Source organism: Acipenser ruthenus, chromosome 18, assembly GCF_902713425.1.
Source record: "Acipenser ruthenus chromosome 18, fAciRut3.2 maternal haplotype, whole genome shotgun sequence".
Taxonomy (NCBI): domain Eukaryota; kingdom Metazoa; phylum Chordata; class Actinopteri; order Acipenseriformes; family Acipenseridae; genus Acipenser; species Acipenser ruthenus.
In genome coordinates, this window is record NC_081206.1 from 9,992,908 (window position 1) to 10,017,869 (window position 24,962).

The window sequence follows — 24,962 nt, forward strand, 5'->3', positions numbered from 1 at the left end:
CCGCTTTCTCACAGTGGCCTGGGGGTACTTTGCAGGAGTCCTAAAACTGTCCTTTTTAAAGTGAATTTCCCATGTATTGCTCTGGTTATTGAATAGGTTATTTTGGAACGAAGTTGTGCTGAACATGCCCTTCAGTTAAAGCGGAAGTCTCACTTGGACAGATATTTTAATATTCGAACAAACTTGAAATGGATAGGTGGCAAAAATGACCATGTTTGTATTCGTTCATGTAACAATAGAGTTTTTAAATAACTGAATCGACATGATATTACACGAAGAAACCAATGCATTCACTGTACAGAAGAGAGTCTCTTTCTTAACTGTAGTGTGTATGAATTCTACTTTTCAGGGATAGAAATAAGACTCGGACTGCATGGCACTTTTAACCCATTCCAGGTTTTAGTACGAGCTTCATTAGCCCCAGTGTATAAGTAACAAGCTCAGGTGTGTCTTATTAAACTCCTAGTAATACCAGGAGTGGATCAAACTGCTATGCAATGGGAGTCTTCTTTCTATCCCTGTTTTTAGGTTTTCCAGGTAATGAAAAACTAAGGGCTCGATTCTGATGAAACAAGTACAATCGCAGACGCAGTGGTTAAAGTCAAACGCGTCTGCCCCATAGGGCGTGGCTTCTCCAAAAAGTTAATTAAGTAATTGAGGACTCAGTTGGAATGAAAACCAGGAGACACATGGAGACCTAGACTACCTGAAAGCTGTCTTAACTTAGTGTAGTTTCAGGTGTCATTTAAAAAAAATAAAGAAATAGATGCTAGCTGTAACATTTCTGTAACATGTTAGTCCTAGCCTATAGACAATAGAAGGGAAGATGTATGGAAGTATTTAGCTAGAGCCCTTTTAGCTGTACTGAATCAAGTAGAAAGACTTCATTTGGTTTGACTGCACTATGAGAATACTCTTCCCTGGTTAGGTGAATACAAGGTAATAGTTTTAGACTGCCAGTACTTGTAATGGCCTTTTATTGCATCCAAATTCTATTTAGGGAACCAACAAACATTGAAAAAAGGAGCCATAAACAACTTTAAAATCACCTTAATATTGAGACAGATGCAGACTACAATCTCACCATATAAAGTAGTAGCTGTAAAACAATAAAAGAATGTCCCACAATTATGTTGAAGATTTCTACTAATATAATTTCCTGGTCTCGGTTTACTGTATTCCCAAAAGCAGACCTGGTTGACAAACCAGTTTGTTTACATCCCTTGAGGTCAATTGAGCACACATGCCCTGCAAACCGTCTTGCCACGCAGTGAACTAAACAGGCATTTTCCTGCCGGTGCCTTCAGCAGCTGGAGGTTATGAATGTTAACAGATGGTCTAACCTTTCATCTGTCATTCTAAAATACCTCAAATATCTCTCACTGTCACATATCCTCACCTCTCTGAATAATATTTGAAATTCTCCCTTTCTGGTTCTCTGTTCGTTGAGAGGACAAATGTACCGACGACGTCGCTTTTGATTTTTTTTAATCCTCTTGTATAGAGGTACAATCTCTGCACGTCTTCTTAAATGTAAACGTATCCAATTTCGTGAATGCAGTCTGTATTTAAAGTATGAACAACAGCTGTGACCGCTTTGTGCGTTCAAAAGGGCTACGACACGATGCGTCCCGTATAGCACACAGCGAAGATGCACAGCTTGTAGCTGTCTGATGTTTTGCATTCGTCTGCCACAGATGTGCTGTATGAACCAGAATTTAATAGTTTTCCAGGATTCTGAAACAAGCAGCATGTTGTAAAGAAAGCCTCTAAGTTGTTAAACTTCTGTTCAATGCATTTGTTTTTCTGTCTTTACAGAAACCAGCTCACTCACAATTTGTTTTGCATTTTAGCTATCACCGATTTGTTTGCTTCTCTTATTCGCTGACCTCCATAGCTACACGTAAATGTTGCGTGCATACACAACCAAACAGATGCTTGCAGATTTGTATACATGATACTCCTAATCACGATTTCCATGACCTCCGTGACAAAATCGTAGCCTTAGACATGCCCAATCATCACCACAATGCATCACAAATGCCTGTGTATTTCAATATATATGTACTGAACTGCACCATACTGGAAACACAGGGCAGAAGAACACTACATACAGTTATAAGGGTGCTGTTTGGTAAAGCCAGGGTTTATTTCAGTGTCATTCTGTTTGTGTTTTTTTGTAGTTGGTCCCTGTCAGGTTCGGAGCAGTTTGCCCTGCGCTATGCTGACGGCCCGCAGTTGTACATCACAGAGCTGGTAAGTTTTTTTTTTTTTTCCCCACAGTAGTAGGATGATTCATGCACTCAGGAGCTGGCTGGTCCAAATCCAGTTTCCTCAGAGTTGCTGCTCTTGGCTCGTTACCCACAGCGAGCGCTCCTGTAGGGTTGAGAGGGAAATAGACTGGGGGTAGTCTGCCTTACAGAGCTACACTTTTAGTGCAATGTGTCCTTTAAGGCCAGTTGTGGTGTCACAGTAATTGATTTTGCCTCTCCCAAGGGGAGAGAAACTGCTCTTCAGAAAGTCTCCTCCACTCCGTGACACTGCTGTGAATTTGTTTTTCAGAGTCGCAGCGAGATCAAGAATGGAACCATCCTACGCTTGGCAATATCTCCTGTGAGTCCACTTTCACGCTTAAAATTACCAAACGTTCAATAAACACCCTTTCTTACCTCTCCTTCGCATAATTCCTTGTTACGGTGGTGTTTTGTTTTCCAGACTTTACCTTGACTCCCATTTGTCCAACGCTATAAGTTTGAGCATAAACACCAATGTTCAAGTTCACTTCCTGTGCAGCAGACTTAACCCATCTGAACCACACCCACATTTAACGCTGGGGTTTCTAATATATGCTGCACAGGAAGTGAACTTGGACAGGAAACCAAGTGTGTTGTGACGGCTTAAATTCGCTTTACCTGCATAAAAAAATAGGAAAAATATCTACAGAAAAATAGGGAACTGGGAAAAACATGACAATCGTATATATTTTTACATGTGGGTACAATGGATATAGGTCAAGGTATATATGTTAGCAATGGCTCTAATTTTAAAGTTCCAGCCAACGGTGTAAATTTAAATGACAATAACATTCTTGTGTCACTGGTTTGACTACGAGCTAGTGAAATAGTCTTCTGTGCCCCTCTGAAATATAGTTCAAATCAGTGAACTGCCGTGTATCTGCTAAGTGCTTTATACAGCGTAGCAAACCCCTGCCCCTCCAGTTTAGTTACTGAGCTGAAATGCATATTTTCTAAGGCTGAGATGTAAGGCTTTTAATCTGTCTCACACAAGAGAGGAAGCTGCATCTTTTATGTTACCCTCGGTAGACTCGCAGCCTAAAAACACTACCCTGTTTTAATAATAAATGATGTTTTCGTTGGGTTTGTTATTTTAAAGCTGCTGTGATGCACAATATATTTGTTATACTTTGTTATACGTTGGGAAAGATCCAGGAAGTACCCTTCTAAAAGTGTACCCCTGCCTTTCCCTTGGTTATTTACAATATTTTAATGTGTGTTGCCATCTTTTTTAATATGCTTTACCATCCCTACTGGGCTTTGCAGTGCTTCTCTATGCTTTCACTATGCTCTAATACACTTTGATATGTGTTTACTATGGCAAACCTCTAAGTGTTTTTGCAAAGGCCTGATTTCAAAAGGTAGTTCTACAGAAAACTAGAACTCGAATGAAAAGGTTTCAGAAAGCAGGGCCAGTGATGATGTCACACTGTGTGCTGTGACACTGTGCTGTAACCAGCGCCCCAGAGAAGGTTTTGGGTCATTGAGTAATTTACCCTCTAATTCAGACAGGAAGTGATTAAAATGTGTTTTGGGTGAGCAGACTGCCACATGACCTTGAAGTCATGAGTACTTTCAATAAATACAAGACATACTTTAATGCTAATTTATGGGGTGTGCATTAATTACAGCCTTACGTTTGAACTGTAATGCTACTTTGAACTACTGTACAAAAATGTGGTTTTACAGAGAAAATAACAATTATTCTTATTTACTTCATTGACCACATACAATATGGCTGTGAAGCAAATAAACACAGACTCAGATATTTTTTTCATTCCAACGGTACAGATGGAATATACTAACAAAAGGCCTGCATGCACATACTATACATTTCTAAAGAAGGGAGGGGCTAAGGCAGCATTGAAAAATCCAGAATCCCAAATCCGAGTCCAGTCTCTTATTCACCAGTCGCAAACATGTATTGCAAGTGAGTTGATTCAACCATACGTTTTTTTTATTTTATTACATTATTGGTCTCATGCTTTTGACAATTCCCAGGCAGGCTACAATTAGCTGTCCAAACATTTCTATGATCTATTCCCTAGTTACTGCATGCAGTATATTCACAATTGACCATTGAGATGCCGGGAACCATGTAAGTGCAAGAGGCTTGACAACATGTGAACTCAAGCTGTGCAGCAAAACTGCTTTGTGTATTCATTATGCATTCAATTTAAATATCATGCATAATTCATACCAGGAGCGCTGCTTGCCACTGCTTATGCAATAGTCCTGAAGGTCTACCTTGATAAACAGGCAGAGCATGCATTCATACCCCTCGCTCTCCCCTGCAGGGTCGCGCTGCCCGCCAGCTCCTCGAGAGGGTGCAGTCACACGGGATCGATGCCCGCTTGGAGGCTCTGAAGGAACTGGCCAAGTTGTCGGCTGACATCACCTTCGCCACTGAGTTCATCAACATGGAGGGCATCACTGTGCTGGCAAGACTGGTGGAGAGTGGCACCAAGTGAGTGACGATTCATTGTGTGTCGGAGAATCTGCACCCGCTCATTGTGATAGAGGCATGTGTGCTTTGTGTTGTGATAGCACAGCATAGCTTTCTGCAGAATGAACAGTAAGTGTCTTTTAACAATACCCATTGTTAAGTGATCATATCGTATCGCGACCTGCATATCGCCATGTGGATCGTGACGTTTGGGTTGCATTACACCCCTAGTCAGCAATGTATTCACTGTTTACAGGGGGATTTCATTTCATCCCCTGAGCTGTAAGTAGCTTTCAGTTTTATTTGTATTGCTTTTTTACTGCTCCATCACTTTATTTTAGGGTTCTTGGAATTGGAATAGCTCTGGGATCTGTTGCTCCGTGTTTCTCTGTGTCTGTGCTTACCTGGCTGGTAAAATGAAATGGTCAGATTGACAACACATTTGAATGGAATGAGGGGGACAAGCTCAGAGAGAGAGATGATAGTAATTCAATAGTAATTCAGTTTGTGAATTACATTTACTACAAGAATCTTAATAAATTCAATGGCCAGTGTTAGAAGAAAAACCTTTCATGTCAAAATGTTTGTCACTGTATTTATTACATTTCCTTCGCTGTTTATAAATTTAGCACTATTCAGTGTGTTAATTATGATGTCATGAATTACTGTCCTTACTAAAAGTATTGCAATGTAAATATATATAAAAAAAACATACTTGATAATTTAGGTCAGGGAAGGGCTAAGTAACAAACTGAAGTTTAACACCTGTATTAACCTGTTCTAAGTCTTATTTAAGCAAAGGAGGATTTTATATGAATCCCCAGATGAAAAAGAATTCTTGAAACGGTTTTGCCCTGTCGTAGCTTCTACAAAAGCTCCCAGCTGTTCATTGTAGGTTCACATGAATGCCTGCGATTCTCAGCGGCGTGTTTTGATTGGCTTGTTGCAGTTTCGGGGAGATGCTGGCCTTCACTCTGACTGCCTTCCTGGAGCTGATGGATCATGGGATTGTGTCCTGGGAGCTGCTGTCTCTACCCTTCATCAAGCAGGTGAGTGGGGTTCATATGAGGCTCTGCCGCTGGGTGGGCAGGGTTCCAATCCCGTTCCTGCTGGGGGCCCACAGGGTGCGCTGCTCCTGGAGGTCAGGAAGGAAAATAAACTGGGCCCAGTTCACCTTCCAGCTCTACAGCAACCCCTGCTGGTTAGCTTTGTAAAAATCTGTTGCTGAGGTTCGGCGGTTTAGTTCAATTTATTCACTTTGTGCTCAGAGGGCAGCACTGGTACATCTCAGTAGTGCAAGCATTAATACAAAAGAGACCTCAATAGTCCACAATCAAAAACAGTACAATATTTCCTATAGATCAAAAGTCCTGTGACTTCAGAATTGGATATTCCAGATGTGATTACAAAACAGGTCAAATTGATTTAGAAATATAATATCTGAAATCAAATGCATGTGTACATGCAAGTGTGCAACATGTGAAGTGTTTCCAATGTATTTATTTTAAATCGAGCTCTGTGGGGAGGTCACTACCCTGCCCTGGACACCTAAAAAAAGAATGAGATAATATCTCAAATATGCTGTGAATCACCAAGCAAAACAAAAGATTTCAAATCAGCCATTCCAAGAAGTTAACACACACACACACACAAACCTCCTCTCTGTGTGAGTTCTCCAGTACGGTGGTCTGTCCATTTCATATCAATGCAGATCTGGGGAATGGGAAAGAAGGGCGCTCGCAATAAAACTCCAGAGTGGTTGAATAAAAAGAAAGAAAAGCAAACAAAACTACATTACAAACGTTTTTCTGTTAATTTCCTCTTCATTTTTCCCAAAGAAATGTCCTGAATTGTGACTGCCAGGACTGGTACAGCATTCAATGAAGCGTTTGCATGTTTTTAAAGAGGAGACGATGATCTATTCAGGGATCGCAAGAGATTTAGTGAGCAGATAGTCTGAAGTAATCCGGCAACAAACTCCTCATCCACGGTTGTGCTGCTTTCCTAGAAAAAGGAGAATATTTCAGGGCACCGTTCTACCTGTGAGATGTCTTGCTTATTAAAATATTTAGCATATTTGTAACCCTTTGCGGTCCATTTATTCTGCTTCTGTCAGGCTTGCCCAGTCCACTTTATTTTACACATGCTGTTTTAAAAGTCATTTTATTCACAGTAAAGCAGGTTTAAAAGGCACTGCATATCAACATGCCACTCAGTACTGCAGCCCTGACCCACCCCTTGCTCACTGTATTTATCACATACCTCTTCTGAGTTGTACGTACTGATCAATCATCTACTGATCACTCGATTTATCACCAAACTCCTCAGTAATGCGGTCCAAGTCATTATTTTATTCCTAGAGCATCTCAAAAAGCTTGGCAAATGTCCCTGATTTTCTTTGAGTGCTGGATGTGGCAGCAGCTGTCTTGGTTGTTTATGTCTCTGGTGAAGGAATGATGCGTTTTGCTCAGATCCGCTTCCATGTGGCCTGGGAGCACCTGTGAATCTCACTGTTCAGTCTTTTTCTCATTATGAAACAGATTCTTTCACAATGAAGGTAAAAGCGAGTAGCGATGTGACACTAACAAAAGACACTTTAAAGTTAGACAGAATTTAAGAACATTCCAGATTGAACAGTTTTAACCAACCAATGAAAATGAAGCAAAGTGATTCTGCTGAAAGCAAAGGAGCTGTGAATGACAAGCACTTCTGAGGACTGGTTTTAGGTAACTGTCAGTAATTCTTCTAATGAATTGAAGGCTCTCAAACAGAAAGTTATCAAATGGCCTCCAAAAACTGAACAGTGAGTGGATTTTGAGAAGGAACTAAAACAAAATGATATTGAAACCAAATAAATTCAGTGACAAACATTTAGACTGGAAGGCTTTCAAAGTTGACGACATTGAGAACGATTTCTAATCATAACGTTTGTCATTGAATGTATTAAGCTGATGGCTCTTGGTGAACTGTTAAGTGTCTAACTGTACAGCATCTCACCCGGTGTCTTTGTGGTGGACAGGAATCATTGATGGAGGGGCCTAGGTCTACTTTTGTGGGAAAATAACTATTAAAGAGAAATAAACCAGATGCAAGAGGAACACCCACATGGAATCAAAACCTGGCAAACCGCAGTCGAAGAAAACAAATCTTATAAAAGTGCTTTAGATCATCCCGGGCCTTTCCTGTAGACCTGCAGTTCCTCTCCTCCCAGTCTGTGCAGAGAGGCCAGCGTTCAGAAACTGTAACCCTCTCCCTGCTGCTGCTCTCCTCCCAGTCTGTGCAGAGAGGCCAGCGTTCAGAAACTGTAACCCTCTACCTGCTGCTGCTCTCCTCCCAGTCTGCAGAAAGGCCAGCGTTCAGAAACTGTAACCCTCTCCCTGCTGCTGCTCTCCTCCCAGTCCTGCAGAGAGGCCAGCATTCAGAAACTGTTACCCTCTCCCTGCTGCTGCTCTCCTCCCAGTCCTGCAGAGAGGCCAGCATTCAGAAACTGTAACCCTCTCCCTGCTGCTGCTCTCCTCCCAGTCTGTGCAGAGAGGCCAGCGTTCAGAAACTGTAACCCTCTCTGCTGCTGCAGAGTTGTATATGTTTTATTGTTGAAGTAATGCCGTAATTTGAATGCCCCACCTTGACATCAGTTCACAATCTGGAATTTAAAGTTTAGCTTTTAACATGCAAGGCTGTATAGGGCCCCTTCACACATTTGTGACCTCGTGGTACCCTACCAGTCCTCCCACGCTCTGGGGTCCACGAATCTGGGCTTGCTGTGTGCTGTGCTCCTGCTTATTAGGGTTTTGCAGACTGACAGTGTCAGCCCATGGCGTCAGTGCCTATCCTCACCCCTCTCTGTCTGTCAGATCGCTGGCTATGTGAACCAGCCCATGGTGGACGTGTCGATCCTGCAGCGTTCACTGGCTATCCTGGAGAGCATGGTGCTGAACAGTCAGAGCCTGTACCAGAGAGTGGCGCACGAGATCACGGTCGGCCAGCTCATCGGACACCTCCAAGTGTGAGTATTGCTCGGTTTCACTGAAAGGGGTATTGCCCCCAAACAGGGTAATAGCCCTTTATAAAAGGGTACCTAGTAAAAGCATAGCAACGTATAATAAAGCATGGGAAACCATAGGTAAGCATTGTAAAGAATAGCAAGGTATGGTCAAGCATATTAATAAACACGGCAAACCAGGGTTAACTATGGTAAATACATAGTATAACATGGGAAAACTGCAAAAATACTGGGCAAACGTTTAAGTGAACTGAAGCATTTCTAAATGTAGCACTGCTGAGTGTTAATGTAGTTATTGGTGGTAATTGTAGTTGTGTACACACTAGTAATATAATTCCCATGTCTTCTAAAGGGGTGCTAAGCAGTGCTTGCATTACCTTGTATTGAAAGTGTTACTGTTAGCAGCGGCTGTGTTTTGGTAACTGTGTGGAATCTGTGTGGAATTGCAGCTCAAACCAGGAGATTCAGACCTACGCCATCGCACTCATCAACGCACTCTTCCTCAAAGCACCGGAGGACAGGAGACAGGTCGGTGCACTAAAACAAACTATTATGAAGACATAAATAACAGACATCGCTTCAAATGTAATGCTCTTTTTTTACTGTCTCAGATGTACAATGAATCATTATACCACTGATTGTGTGTTGTTTTCATCACTATTAGTTTATGGACCAAAAACCTCCCCACATAGACGGTGCCCATAGTAAAGGAGTGCTAACCAGGGAACGATTGCAAACACCATTCAACAGCAAGGGGAATGCAAGAAAAGCAATCCGAACGGCATTGAAGCTACTTCCTCTTAGAATGGTTTTAAACCCATCCTGCACACATTGTATCTTGAGGTTCAGTTTCTGTGCTGCAGCAGTTCTTTTTTTTCCCAGGCCACTTGCTTCCCAGCTGGTATTAAATCCTGGCAGTGTAGTCTTGTTGTTACTGGCTCTGTCAGCTTCACATTGCATTGCAGGGTTTGTGTATCACTGTGCTTGTGTATAAGTGTGCATTCTCTGTTTCCATTGCTGTGCTGCTCTCCGGACTAACCCTGTCTCTGCACCGCACACCCAACACATGCAGGAGGAGCACACTAACCCCCTAGACCTGCCGCTGACTGTAAGTAGCCTTTCTCCATTCACCACTCTTCTTCTGTGCGTTCATTGAGCACCGTACGCTTTGAAAAGGAGCTGTTACCTGGTTCCTGGCTGTGCCAAGCTGCTGATTTTCACTGGGGAATGCATTGGCTCTGGTGCTGCCACAGGTTAGGGAGGCAAAACCAGCAGGGACTGTTTCTCCTCACTGCGCTACAGTGGACCCTACTGGCCAGCCACCAGTGTGGGCTTGTGTGGTCACCTGCCGGGCTGGCCTTTGTCCTCCAGGGGTCAGTAGCTCTCATCTGGAGCTGCTGGCTGTAAAGAGAGGCGATTGGCTTGGGGATCGGAGGACTACCCCCTGACCTTGAGTTCTACTGAGCTGTCGTGAACATAATTGAAAAACGGGGGTCAAATATTTGGGCACTTGGAAAATACAGCTTTTACACGTATAGCCTGAGGTATAAAGTCTTTTTATACTTTGTTATAAATGCTGTTATAGAAAGAAACACGCAGCGTACTGATCCGTATCCACTGGTTAAAGCCCGGTTCCCAGAGCATTTCTTCTTTCGCAGTGGGAGGAATGGTTATGACATGCAGTGAGCATTGGATCCTGTTGTCACATCCAGAGACTTCACTGTTGCTCAGAGATATCATTTGCCTCCTCTGGTGGCAGGAGGCAGCACTGCAACTCCCATGTCATTTTTTTGTACATATCTTTATACAACTGATTTTTTTTGTATATAGAAGAACAGTATTTTTTCTAAATGTACTTCAGTTTTAACTGTACTTTCACGATTTTTTATAGAGAAAAAAGCTCATAAACTATATAGCTATAGTAAAAACACAATCTCCAAATACTGTAGTCCACCTGTCTCTGTGAGGCAAACAGGAACAGTGACTGAACTACATCTCCCAGGATGCCATTCAGCAGCTGTCATGGTTGTCTCACTCCAGTGTTTGTGTTTTCTCTGCAGGAAATGGCCAGCACTCTTGCACAGAAACACCTGAGGTCCATCATATTGAATGTAAGTACGGCACACTGCGAATAACAGAAAGTGACTGAGCTGGAAAAATCACTTCTCTTTGAGCACAAAGACAGTTTTGCTTGCCCTTTGATTTCTGATTGTACTGGGAATAATTAAATACCTAATTACATTTACCTAGGCTATAAAGCCAAAGTATAAGCCAGCGCCATCTAGTGCACAGCATTGTATTATCAAAAAAAACCAAAAGAAAAAAAACGAGGGAAACTTGATCCAAAGGGGCAGATCATTAGATGGTGTCGGCTCTTACTTCTATAAAACACTGTCAAATCTGTCCTGTGTTGCATATATCTGATCTAGCAGCAACTGGACAACCATTTAGTGTATCTTTTGGTGTTTTGTATTTTATTTGTTACAGCTTCTAGACCACTTGCAATAGCGTTTTGCATATGTTTGGGAGAAATTTTTAGAATTCAACTTGAAGGCTGTTCTCTTTTCACCAGACTCAAGACTCGCAGCGTGCAAGTGCCGTTATCTCAATGACAGTGAAGCATTGCCAACACAGGGCAGCAGTGTGGAGTAGTGGTTAGGGCTCTGGACTCTTGACCGGAGGGTCGTGGGTTCAATCCCTTGAGCAAGGTACTTCACCTCGATTGCTCCAGTAAAAACCCAACTGTATAAATGGGTAATTGTATGTAAAAATAATGTGATATCTTGTAACAATTGTAAGTTGCCCTGGATAAGGGCGTCTGCTAAGAAATGTAATAATAATAATAATAATAATAACACCAAGGGCGTGCACAAGGGGGGCAGGCAGCGGCACTGGCCCCTCAAATAATCCTCTCCAAAATATTGATTTCTGCTGCTCGCTCTCTCTCTGTCTCTCTCTCTCTCCTCTGTCTCGCTCTCAATTTCAATTGCTTTATTGGCATGACTGATTTTTTACAAGTATTGCCAAAGCAATGTTGGGTAAATTCCATCTTTACAATGAACATTTAAAACATGTAAATAAAACAACACAGTACTTCAAACACATCACAACAACAATAATAATGAGAATAATGATATACATTTATATATGTATTCTATAACATTTATTTATTTATTTATTTATTTATTTATTTATCTATCTATCTATCTATCTTTTCCTCCCTGTGTGAGGAGCCTCAGTGTCACTCCCTGTTCCTCAGGCTGTGGCAGGCGCTTGTGTACTGGGCTGCCACTTCTATACAGCTTGTGTGCTCACCAAGGAGGATGGGGAGTTTTTCTGGGTCTGGCAAGTCTGAGAAATCTGTGCAGAGATTTTGTATTTTTGTGAAGAAGGCTTCCCTTATATTCTTATATTTTGTGCACTGCAGTAAAAAGTGTATCTCTGTCTCGACCTGATTGAGCTGACAATGATCACACAGCCTGTCCTCTTTGGGCAGCCATGTCTGCCTGTGTCGGCCCTTCTCCATGGCCAGGCTGTGCTCACTGAGCCTGTACTTTGTTAAGGTCTGTCTCTGTTTACTGTTTTTCACCCTGATCAGGTATTCAGCCAGGGTGTAGTGTCTTTTTAGGGCCCAATAGCATTCCAATTTGCTTTGTGTTTTAGTGTGTGTATCCTAATGAATAAGATATTTTTGTTTGTTTTGTGCTATAATTTGGGTTACTCTGATTATATGTGTTAGAGTGGAGCTGTCCTGAAGCTAGTTGGTGTTAGTGTGTGTTAGTGCAGTGAGCTTCAGGACCAGCTGGCTGAGGTGACTCCTCTCTGGGCTCTGCTCTTGGTATTGCAGGGCTTTATGGTGGTAAGAGTTTATGTTACTATTTTTTAGATGGAGCCAAAATGTAATTGCTCTCTCTCTCTCTCTTTCTCTCTCTCTCTCTCTCTCTCTCTCTCTCTCTCTCTCTCTCTCTCTCTCTCTCTCTCTCTCTCTCTCTCTCTCTCTCTCTCTCTCTCTCTCTAGCACATCATCCGTGGGAACCGTCCAATCAAGGCGGAGATGGCACACCAGCTGTATGTGCTGCAGGTGCTGACCTTTAACCTTCTGGAGGAGCGCATGATGACCAAGATGGACCCCAGTGACCAGGTAAGCCACACCCGGGCCGAACCGGACTAAAGCCGGCCAAATGAGTGACCGACAGGAGCTGAGCAAGCAATGATGTATGACACATGTTTGTGATGATTGAGCCTCTCTCTCTGTGGTTCCCTCAGACTCAGAGAGACATCATCTTTGAGCTGCGCAGGGTAGTCTTCGATGCAGAGTCTGATCCCAACAGCAGCAGCACAGAGAAGCGCAAGACCATGTACACAAAGGACTACAAGATGCTGGGCTTCACTGTGAGTGTGCTGAATACGAGGGCTCCATCCAGATTGAAGCTTACAAATATGTGCCCTGTCTGGGGCACTGGTAGTGTAGGAAAGAGAACTCCACTCAGCACTGCAGAGCGCTCTAGTAGTATAGGAAAGAGAACTCCACTCAGCACTGCAGTAATAAAGGAACGATCCCTCAAAACAGCTGTCCGTCTTGATTTTTTTTCAGTATAAGACCCTAAAACTTGTCCTAGTTTTTTTTTTCAGAACTGATCACATTTTTTTAAACGTCTACACGGCAGTAAACTAAATTCTTTAGAAATGATGTACACATTTATACTTTAAACAGTCAGTTGTAAACTAAAAATAAGCCACCAGAAAAAAGGTTTCATCAAACATTTGTTGGTACCAGATAATCTCAGGTGGCTGATGCAATCCATGTGACTCTTCGGGGCTGTAAAATCTCTAATAATACAGCTGTGGTTTATCAGGGTAGAAGGTGGTCAAAATCAAGCAGACAAATGTTGAGACAAAATGTCTCTCACAATGTCTTCTGGAGAGCCGCACGCTGTCCCTCACATTTAAGCTTAAATGTTTTTATGATCTAGTATTGTAGCTTATTATTAAACGACCGAGTTGTTTTTCAAATCGTTCCGTCTCTATAAATATATATCCTGTGTTATACATTCAGATGATTGAGCCTCTCTTTTTTAGCAGCTCAGATCTCATGTATATTTTTAGACACCTAATCCAATCGCTTGGCGTCAGCCCTTGCAGTCTGTGCCGTAGCTGCTCTGTAGAGTGAGTCTGTGATGAGTCTTCTCCCTCCTCAGAATCATGTGAACCCTGCTATGGATTTCACCCAGACTCCCCCGGGGATGCTGGCCCTGGACAACATGCTGTACCTGGCCAAGGGGCACCAGGACACCTACATCCGGGTAAGCAGCCAGGAAACCAGCTTGATAACCGGGGCTAAAATGTTTGTCTTTTAACAAAATGGTCAGTAAATGACATTTGATTGTATTACACGTCATACAATCAGCCACTCAGGACATCACATGTGTTGTGATACATATGGCGTCACAGCCTGCATATCGTGATAGGTATCGTATCATGAGGTAAGTGCATCGTTACACCCCTAGTGATATGTTTGTGAGCCGGGGGTAGCACTCCTTTCAGTGGCTCTTTCTGTTTTCTTCCCTCCCAGATCGTGCTGGAGAACAGCAGCCGGGAAGATAAACACGAGTGTCCGTTTGGACGCTGCGCCATCGAGCTGACGAGAATGCTGTGCGAGATCCTGCAGGTCGGAGAGCTGCGTGAGTGTCCTCAACCGAGAGAGAGAGAGGGGGGCGGGGTTACTGCAGGAAGGGCTTCTACCAATGGAATCATTCCATAAGTCACTCAATCAGTCAATCAAAACCTTTATTTATCCAGATGAGTCAATTGAGAACAAATTCTCATTTAAAATGACCAGCTGGCAAGAGGCTCACACCACCACAGCAAACATAAAACACAACAAGAAGTGAAAAACACATAATCATAAATCATGAATTTCAGCAACAACTTAGCAGGTACAGATGTCAGTCAGCAATTGTTGAGTCTCACGAGGGCTGCAATGACTATCACCCCATGTTCTCTCTCCCTAGCTAACGAGGGCTGCAATGACTATCACCCCATGTTCTCTCTCCCTAGCTAACGAGGGCTGCAGTGACTATCACCCCATGTTCTCTCTCCCTAGCTAACGAGGGCTGCAATGACTATCACCCCATGTTCTTCACTCACGATCGCGCCTGGGAGGAGTTCTTCTGTGTCTGCATCCAGCTGCTCAACAAAACCTGGAAAGAGATGAGAGCCACAGCCGAGGACTTCAACAAGGTGAGAGTGAAAGAGGAGGCTGAGGCTTCAGCACAGACTGACAGGCTACTGGAGTGCCCCTTTATTTACACATTGAAGTGGGTAATGTCGCTATCTCCTGCCACAGCACCATAGATTTGATGCCACCTGAAATACTCGAGACTGTGCAGCAAAGGAAACGATTGGTTGGGTACCTTTCTGATGAAAAATTAATAGTCTTGTCAAATAAAATGAAAAAAAAAACATTAATTTTGCAAAAAAAAAGCAACAGCTTTATTTCAAAATACAACTTTTTTTTTTTACTTGTCCCTTTTGCTTTTAGGTTATGTGGACAGAGAATTGAACTGAGTCAGTCAAGCCGATAGTACAGTGAGCAGTCTGGAATATGAACTGTCACTATTGTGGAAACTTGTGTTGAATTGATCTGTGTGTTGATCTGTGTTGAATGTGTGTGTTATCTTTGTGTGTGTGTGTGTGTGTGTGTATTGATCTGTGTATGTTGATCTGTGTGTGTTGATATGATCTGTTTGTTGAATTGCTCTGTGTGTGTGTGTGTGTGTGTGCTCTCTGTACAGGTGATGCAGGTGGTGCGGGAGCAGATCACTCGCGCTCTGGGGATGAAGCCCAACTCTCTGGACCAGTTCAAGGTTAAACTGCGTGGGCTGAGCTACTCTGAGATCCTGAGACTGAGGCAGTCAGAGAGAATGAGCCAGGATGACTTCCAGTCTCCTCCCATCATGTGAGTCACACGCTGACTTCAGAACCCCTCCGACGCTGTCATATTCAAACCGGGAGTGTTCGATTCGAAATGTTTAAACTTGAACCATCAAGAAAGCCATCAGGAGTGCTTTTAATTCTGGTAGACTACAACCAGCAATGTGGATGAGACTACATGTGCACAGTCTTGTTCATGAGATCTCTGTGATGCAGTGAGGCATCGCCCCAGTCTTGTTCATGAGATCTCTATGAAACAGTGAGGCATCACTCCAGACTTGTTCATGAGATCTCTATGATGCAGTGAGGCATCGCTCCAGTCATGTTCATGAGATCTCTATGATGCAGTGAGGCATCGCTCCAGTCTTGTTCATGAGATCTCTATGATGCAGTGAGGCATCGCTCCAGTCATGTTCATGAGATCTCTATGATGCAGTGAGGCATCGCTCCAGTCTTGTTCATGAGATCTCTATGATGCAGTGAGGCATCGCTCCAGTCTTGTTCATGAGATCTCTATGATGCTGTGAGGCATCGTCCCAGTCTTGTTCATGAGATCTCTGTGATGGTTATCCTCGTCTCCGCTGTGTCCCTCCAGTGAGCTGCGGGAACGCATCCAGCCTGAGATCCTGGAGCTGATCAAACAGCAGCGTTTCAACCGGCTGTGCGAGGGGAGCTGCTTCCGCAAGATTGGGAACCGCCGACGGCAAGGTAGGGCCCCAGAGGCTTCTCCAGCGGCACGCTGCAGAGCTGAGAGAGGGGAGCTGTAGCAAGGTAAAGGTGGAATGGAAAGGATTTAAAAAACATGGATTGCCTTACCCACGTGTCAGTCATGTTTCCATTTCTTATCTCTAGTCTTTATTATCTTATTACTGCTCCATCTTTATTTCCTTATAAATGTCTCCCATAGTAACTGCAAAGCTAAGTGCAGTAAAACATAGTGAAAGCATATGCAAGCACTGTACCGAATAGAAACTCTGTAGTCATGGATACAGACCACCTACACTAAAGTCAGTCCTGGCTGAGTGTCTCTCTCTCTCTCCCCCTCTCATGAAGGCAGCAGTAGAATAATAAATGAGAGAAAGCAGTGTGTCAGATAGGAGTGAAGTATAAGGGCTTCGGTCCCAGTCCTGTGGTTTATCCTCTTCTCTCTTCCTCCACCCCTCCCCCTCTCTTCACAGAGAAGTTCTGGTTCTGCCGCCTCTCTCTGAATCACAAGGTCCTTCACTATGGAGATCTGGAGGAGCTGCCGCAGGGGGAGGTGCCCTTCGAGTCCCTGACTGACAAGAGTGAGTGTGAGGCAGGGGCTTCACAGGCTGCCACTAGGGGGCGAGCCGCATCACCATTATTATTTACTTTCCTCAACCCGGCAGCTGCACACTGTTTAACAGTGCAGTATCTTAGTTTATTAAAAAGAAAAAGTACAGTACATGATTTATTCTTTGTCTGCTGGATACAGAAGCGAGTATTTCAGAGCTTACATGTGTTGTGTTGGGGAATTAATTTAACATGACCCTCTCTCTCTCCCTGCCCCCCCTCCCTCTCACTCTCTTCCTCTCTCTCACTCTCTTCCTCTCTCTCTCCCTGCCCCCTCTCCCTCCCACCCACCCACTCACTCTCCCTCCCACCCACCCACTCACTCTCCATCCCTCCCTCCCACCCACTCACTCTCCCTCCCTCCCTCCCACCCACTCACTCTCCCTCCCACCCACTCACTCTCCCTCTCTCCCTCCCACCCACTCACTCTCCCTCTCTCCCTCCCACCACTCACTCTCCCTCTCTCTCTGCCCCTCTCCCTCTCTCTGCCCCTCCCTCTCTCCCTCTCTCCCTGCCCTCCGTCCCTCCCTCTCTCTCTCACTCTCTTCCTCCCTCCCTCCCTCTCACTCACTCTCTCCCTGCCCCCTCTCTCTCCCTCTCCCTCTCTCCCTGCCCCTCTCCCTCTCCCTCTCCCTGCCCCTCTCCCTCTCCCTCTCCCTCTCTCTCCCTCCCTCCCTCTCACTCACTCTCTCCCTCTCTGCCCCTCTTTCTCACTCTCTCTCTGCCCCTCTCCCTCCCTCCCTCTCTCCCTCTCTCCCCCCAGTCCCAGTGGCTGATATCAAGTCTGTGGTGACTGGGAAGGACTGTCCTCACATGAAAGAGAAGAGCGCCCTCAAGCAGAACAAGGTCCTAACCCCCTCAATACAGTACAGCACGTCTTCTTGTCAAAGCACGTCCTTCATTCTTTAATTAACTCCTGTTTTTTTAAAGGGAAATAATCATGCTGATGTTACAACATGAGACACACAACACATTGAGAGTGCTTAAGAGAACTGGCAATACACAACTTCGTTGTTTGGTTTGGAATTAAAGACTGGAGGCAAAGCTTAGAAAATATGTATTTAATTCAAGACAAACTTGATACGGGGCTGAAATATCCCAGTTATCTGAACTAGTGTGTCCTGCTGACTTATAAAAACACCCCTTGTGGCTTCAGTAGAGCTCTCAGGATCAAGTCTAACAAATCATATGAAACTGAATAAATTCAGTGATAAAGGTCTTGAATGCCTTTACTGAGCTTTTTGATTCCTTGCTGTCTCACACAGGAGGTGCTGGAGCTCGCCTTTTCAATCCTTCATGATCCTGATGAGGCCCTGAACTTCGTGGCACCAAACAAATACGAGGTGAGAGAGCTGGCCTGAGCGTCTCGTGAAAACGTATTGCAAATGTCAGTTCAGTTCTCGTTCCCTCACTAGATATGTGTAACATCGGTAGATCAGCATTCGTCTTCCTAGAAGTAAGAGACAATCCCGGACGGAATGTGGATAATAATGATTGCACCCTTCCCTTTAATCATGCTTGCCCCCTGTCTCTGGCAGTACTGTATCTGGACAGACGGCCTGAGCGCTCTGATTGGACGGGAGATGGGCAGTGAGCTGACCCGCAGTGACCTGGACACGCTGCTCAGCATGGAGATGAAACTCCGCCTCCTCGACCTGGAGAACATCCAGATTCCAGAAGCCCCGCCCCCTATCCCCAAAGAGCCCAGCAGCTACAACTTCGTCTACCACTACGGCTGAGAGAGAGACAGCGCCCCGTAGGGCTGAGGATGGGACAGGCAGGGCTCACGCTGGAAAGAGCACCCTCTTGTGGTGGGAACACCTTTTAACAGGCTCATTTCGAAAAGGGAAACTCGCTATTAGGCTATTAAGGTGTTATAAAAGGTGTTCTCAGAGTTAGACTTCTGGGGTGCGAGGGGAGATTGTGTGGACCCTTTTTAGAAGTTCTTGTATGTATGTATACACTTTGAGGGAATTTCAGATCACTTGCCAGGGTCCCATTTCTTAAATTCAAATAAAAAGTAAAACCTTCAATTTTTTTTGAACTAGTTTTTCAACTGGTCCTGTTGTGTGCAGATCTCTCTTGCCCTGGCCTCGCCCTGTGCTTGGCAGTGTAGGTTGTGTGTATTTAAATTGGGTTGTATTGTTTTTCAGGAGGTGTCTTGATTGGAGACATTCCGTTTTTCATAACTTCACTCAATCATAGATTCTAAGGTAAAACTTCAAGACTAGATGAAATATGAAGGCACTTGACTCTTTACCTTGGGATATCAGGTTGACATGTTTACAGTAATAATGGGATTAATCTGAAGAAATCTATTGTACACACACCCTGATTACTTTAGTAGAGACCTATAATTACTAGAAATATGATTTCCCTTTCAAATTAATGATGTAAACCTTCTTTCCTAATATAATATTTTATTAATATGAACTGCCATTCATTTCAAAGTGCTTTAAAAAAAATGACATAATGAAGGTAACTTGTTTAAAAGACGTTGTTTATAACCTCCAACTGCTGCAGGTAGTACCAGCAGTGTGCCTGTCTGACTCGACGAGAAGATTTGGAGTGGACGTTTCCGTGCCTACACACAAAAAAACCTTTGGGGAATGTAAACAAACTGGACTGTAAAGTGTAATAAAATAAGAAGGCTGAACTTAGCCGGCACTGTTGTATTTTACTGTACGACTGGAAATGTGCTGTTTGACGTGTAAGAGTAGCTTGATTTAATGAAGGAACAACTCAACTGACAGAGCAAGGAGATCAGGTTGGCAGGACAGGACCAGTTGGCGCCCCCTATTGCACAAGCGATGAACTCGCATTGACAAATGGTGGATTTCTTGGATCCAAATTGAAATGCAGTATTCATTTCTTTCTTCTGTGTTTAGTTGCTGTTATAAGTGAGCTGGTACGACGGCTCCAGATTAGGTCTTGGTGTTGCTTTAATGTAGCTTGACTGCTGTTCTATACAATCACCTGAAGCTGCCATGCACTACAATGATGCTGTTTCAAAGGGGTTTAAGAGGTCTGAATAGCAGAATACAAAACCCTTTTCCTATTTCTTATACCAGCCAGACAGTTAATAACGCTAATTTTATATGTTTATTGTTCAAATCTGATTTAAAGGCGCGCTGAGGTTTTAAAATCTATTTTCGTACTACTTAACTTTGGCAGCATTGCCCCATGCTGGTGCTGAAGATCTCTGGGTACTTGCTTTGTTTTGCTATAATGTTGGTTAAATACAACACAATAGATTCAAAAGTTGCTGTTGCTCCCGGTTACCCAAGAACTTCCTGTTCTGTAGGTCAGGTTTACTGTGATTGTCAGTCTGCAATTAGACAGCACTGGATGTTATTAGTTACAATATCACAATGTATTTTAAAATCATGTACTGTAAGGAGGATAAAGACTTCTGTCCAATTGAATTGACCTGCAAGATCCCATTGTGTTTAACAATAACCATAGAAGTCTTCTAAGTCTCATAAAGGAATGTACTAAACTAAAAATACCTGATTTGAGTGTCTGTTTTCTCATTGACAATATGTGTCCTTAACCTGTAAACTACAGGTCCTGACCAAATACAGTACAAAAACACCTGCCATCTGTAGCACACACTTTAAATGGGCAGTGACAAGCAGACGCCACCCCGGAAGTATTCTGTAATGCAAAGCTGGCATCATGCGGTGGCTTATCTATAGAGAGCGGCCACATAACAAGCCAACGAGGTTCTGTGAAGTAGCCTGGGGGTTCTCATTTGAAACCACCTCTTTAACATTGTTTCTGAAGTACCCATGCCGTTGTAAAGCACTGCAAATAAGTCTCCGTTCTGTTGCTTTGTATGATGAAGTATTCATTGCATTGTTGCTAATGAGAATATATTTTTGTAAAGGACTGTACAGTTTGAATTTGGGGGCACAGGAGGTCTGTCTTTGTGGTACCAAGTCTTTAATGAACCATAATAAACATACAGGACAGGCTGGATTAAAATCAATTGGTTACTAAACAGCATCCTGCAGTTTTCACTTGTTTTTTTTCTCCTATTAATACAATCAATACATTACACTAATCTGCTGTAATTTGAGTTTAACCCCATAGGGATTGCATACATTACACCATTAAACAAATCTGATATTAACAGTTTTTCCATAATATAAATGTCCCTAAGGGATGAGGGTTTATAAGATGGAAATTTTGATGACCAAAAATGACCTGCCGTAGAGGTGTAGTTACAGAAATGAACATGTAGTTCATTTCTGTAACGTGTAGTTACAGAAATGAACACTCTTATTGTGACCAGGATGTGCAGAACAGGGTAATGATGGTTTGTTTGTCTTTGGGAGGGCAATGGTACGAAGTGTGGATATTGTTTTATTGGTAACTTTGAGTTCTTATTATAATTGTGTTACTGAGTAGACTCGAACATGTAACCCTAGTGATGATAGTGAGTGAACTATTGTAATACAAGTATATAACTATATGGAAATGATTCCTATCTGTTTACGTTGCTTTACTGAAACTATTAAGAATTGTCTGAATAAATGCAGGGTTGATGCTGTGATGTTCTGTCTTGTGTCTTTCATTGAAGTGTAACCTTCAGGGACTGCTCTTCAGTTCTAGCTGAATGTCATTGATATACAGACGTGCTCAAATTTGTTGATACCCCTCCACAAAAAACGAAGAATGCACAATTTTCTCTGAAATAACTTGAAACTGACAAAAGTAATTGGCATCCACCATTGTTTATTCCATATTTAATAGAAATCAGACTTTGCTTTTGATTTTTTATTCAACATAATATTATAAATAAGAAAACAAATGAAAATGGCATGGACAAAAATGATGGGACCACTAACCTAATATTTTGTTGCACAACCATTAGAGGCAATCACTGCAATCAAACGTTTTCTGTAGCTCTCAATGAGACTTCTGCACCTGTTAACAGGTAGTTTGGCCCACTCTTCCTGAGCAAACTGCTACCAGCTGTCTCAGGTTTGATGGGTGCCTTCTCCAGACTGCAAGTTTCAGCTCTTTCCATAGATGTTCGATAGGATTCAGATCAGGACTCATATAAGGCCACTTCAGAATAGTCCAATGTTTTGTGCTTATCCATTCTTGGGTGCTTTTAGCTGTGTGTTTTGGGTCATAATCCTGTTGGAGGACCCATGACCTGCGACTGAGACAGAGCTTTCTGACACTGGGCAGTACGTTTCGCTCCAGAATGCCTTGATAGTCTTGAGATTTCATTGTGCCCTGCACAGATTCAAGGCACCCTGTGCCAGGCGCAGCAAAGCAGCCCCAAGTGCTTTTGAAAAGTGCTTTTGTTTTTAACTACTGCAGATTGGATTAAATTAATCTGAGGGGTTATAATGGCGTGTGCAGTAGAAGGTGTCGAATTCAAATGGACAATGAGCCTCAGGGTGAACCGCAACAAAGACAAATCGCCTTGGGCTTGGTCTGTGAGTGTGGAGAGGGGGGTGTTGAGTTACTGTGTTGAATTCTGTTTTAGGACAATATTGACACCCATGCACATTACACTATGTAACACAATTTTTGTTCCTGGGTAGTAAGTGTTATTTCCTAATTGCTTATGCCTCAAAAGTATAGAAAATGGCTATTATTCCCCACAAACTTTGCTTTTGTGACCAGGACAGTGATATTTTGAAAATGATCTATTTCCAATGAGAAAATGGGCGAATTTGTGTCTTTTCGTTCACATAGTCAGAAAAAAACAACATATGAATCCAAATTAACATGTATTTATACTAAAGTAATACAAAAATGACTACAAGAGATTTAGAAGTGAGTAGTTTTTCGAGATTTACGATTATACTGTAAATCACTTTCACGAATCAGCCCCCAAATGTAGTCTCCCATCATGTTCTCGTTATACTGTCCTTGGTAGCGGCTTTCAAAGTCCAGTATATCCTGGTGGAAGCGCTCGCCTTGCTCCTCCGAGTACGCTCCCATGTTCTCCTTGAATTTATCAAGATGAGCATCAAGGATATGGACTTTGAGGGACATCCTACAGCCCATTGTGCCGTAGTTCTTCACCAGAGTCTCAACCAGCTCCACATAATTTTCGGCCTTGTGATTGCCCAGGAAGCCCCGAACCACTGCGACAAAGCTGTTCCAAGCTGCTTTCTCCTTACTAGTGAGCTTCTTGGGGAATTCATTGCACTCCAGAATCTTCTTTATCTGTGGTCCGACGAAGACACCGGCTTTGACCTTTGCCTCAGACAGCTTAGGGAAGAAGTCTTGAAGGTACTTGAAGGCTGCCGACTCCTTATCTAGAGCTCTGACAAATTGTTTCATAAGGCCCAATTTGATGTGCAGTGGTGGCATCAGCACCTTCCGGGGGTCCACCAGTGGCTCCCACTTGACGTTGTACCTCCCCACAGAGAACTCGGTCCGCTGTGGCCAGTCCCGCCTGTGGTAGTGCGCCTTGGTGTCCCAAAGGCAAAGATAGCAGGGAAACTTGGTAAAACCGCCTTGGAGACCCATCAGGAATGCCACCATTTTGAAGTCTATGACCTCCCAGCCGTACTCAATCATACTTCAAGGCGTCCAGCAAGGTCTTGATGCTGTTGTAATCCTCTTTGAGGTGCACCGAGTGAGCCAGGGGAAGAGACGGGTACTTGTTACCATCATGGAGCAGCACGGCTTTGAGGCTCCTGGATGAGCTGTCAATGAAGAGGCGCCACTCATTCTGGTTACAGGCGATTCTGATTGCCTCGAACAGACTGGTCACATTGTGGCAGAAGCAGAGCCCATCTTGACAGGTGAAGAAGCTGGAAAAAGGTTGGTGATGCTTCCTCTGATCTGCGACTTGCACACTTTCATCCAAGAAGTTCCACTGCTTGAGCCTAGACGTCAAAAGCTCGGCATTGGACTTGGTGAGACCAAGATCTCTAATCAAGTCGTTGAGGTCTTTTTGGTTGGGGTAGTATGGGTTTCTCTCCTCAGCTCCACCTCTGAAATTGTCATCTGGATCTACAACGTCTTCCTCGCTCTCTGACTTGCTGCTCTCTTCTAAAGACGGCTGCTCTCTCTCCAGAGGAGTGGGTACGGGGAGCTCATGGCAGTGTGGCACCGGGGCGATGGATGAAGGAAGGTCCGGATACGTGATAGCAGGTGCATTCTTGCCAGTCTGACGTTTGGAAGGGTCCGCCATGCAGAAGTAGCAGTTGCTTGAGTGGTCAGTGGGTTCCCGCCAAATTCTTGGGATAGCGAACTTCATGGCTGTCTTTTCCCCTCTGTACCATCCTACAAAAATACATTTATTTCACCCATGACTAATGTGTAAGAGATTCTCGCAACATTTTTCATATATGATTTATTTTTTCAATAACATTGAAAATTGTAAAACATTTTAAAATTAAAAACTTTTACAATTTTAAAAATGTTAACAAATTTTATAACATAAAATTCCGAGCAACAATTGTCCATCTTACCTTCCAGAGTTTTTTTGCAGTGCTCGCAGGTGAAATGAGGTGCCCAGGGTTTGTCTTGATCCCCGACAGGCATGCCGAAATATGCCTTGTAGGCCTCACACATCTTAGCAGATGCTTCCACGGAGTACTTTTTCGCTCTTGTCTTGATAAATTGGCGGCAGACATAGCAAAATGCGTCTGCCGGATGCTTGCAGCCTCTTGATGCCATCTCAGAAAAATGCAGATATGTATCCACTTAGGCAGCTGGAACTAAACTGAACTGGTGGGCTTAAGGCCCCTGTATTCATACTACTATTTATATTACTGGAAAGTTCTAGAAAGTTCTAGAAGTTACTCCAAGTTTACTCAGCACTGAATATAAACTATCTGGAATGTTCTGGAAAATAGGTAAATTTCAAAATATCACTGTCCTGGTCACAAAAGCAAAGTTTGTGGGGAATAATAGCCATTTCTATACTTTTGAGGCATAAGCAATTAGGAAATAACACTTACTACCCAGGAACCAAAAAAAATAAATAAAT

General features: G+C 43.3%; 1 protein-coding gene across 4 annotated transcripts in view; it reads left to right on the top strand.

Moving 5' to 3' along the window:
- The window catches only part of LOC117420410 (engulfment and cell motility protein 2), a 38,054-nt gene extending 16,506 nt beyond the window's left edge, over positions 1 to 21,548 (top strand). The window contains exons 5-23 of one of the 4 annotated variants that reach the window (XM_034033861.3): positions 2,184 to 2,256; positions 2,563 to 2,613; positions 4,592 to 4,761; positions 5,690 to 5,789; positions 8,595 to 8,746; positions 9,193 to 9,271; positions 9,816 to 9,851; positions 10,804 to 10,854; positions 12,762 to 12,884; positions 13,010 to 13,135; positions 13,942 to 14,046; positions 14,316 to 14,424; positions 14,847 to 14,983; positions 15,538 to 15,701; positions 16,272 to 16,384; positions 16,855 to 16,962; positions 17,754 to 17,836; positions 18,256 to 18,333; positions 18,529 to 21,548. In XM_034033861.3, the coding sequence (XP_033889752.1) occupies positions 2,184 to 2,256; positions 2,563 to 2,613; positions 4,592 to 4,761; positions 5,690 to 5,789; positions 8,595 to 8,746; positions 9,193 to 9,271; positions 9,816 to 9,851; positions 10,804 to 10,854; positions 12,762 to 12,884; positions 13,010 to 13,135; positions 13,942 to 14,046; positions 14,316 to 14,424; positions 14,847 to 14,983; positions 15,538 to 15,701; positions 16,272 to 16,384; positions 16,855 to 16,962; positions 17,754 to 17,836; positions 18,256 to 18,333; positions 18,529 to 18,729 (2,059 nt within the window). In that variant the 3' untranslated portion in view covers positions 18,730 to 21,548. Of the gene's footprint in view, positions 1 to 2,183; positions 2,257 to 2,562; positions 2,614 to 4,591; positions 4,762 to 5,689; positions 5,790 to 8,594; positions 8,747 to 9,192; positions 9,272 to 9,815; positions 9,852 to 10,803; positions 10,855 to 11,354; positions 11,452 to 12,761; positions 12,885 to 13,009; positions 13,136 to 13,941; positions 14,047 to 14,315; positions 14,425 to 14,846; positions 14,984 to 15,537; positions 15,702 to 16,271; positions 16,385 to 16,854; positions 16,963 to 17,753; positions 17,880 to 18,255; positions 18,334 to 18,528 lie in introns of those variants that run through there. The other 3 variants (XM_034033874.3, XM_034033870.3, XM_058991197.1) reach the window with 3 other exon arrangements.
- The last annotated feature ends 3,414 nt before the right edge of the window (positions 21,549 to 24,962 follow it).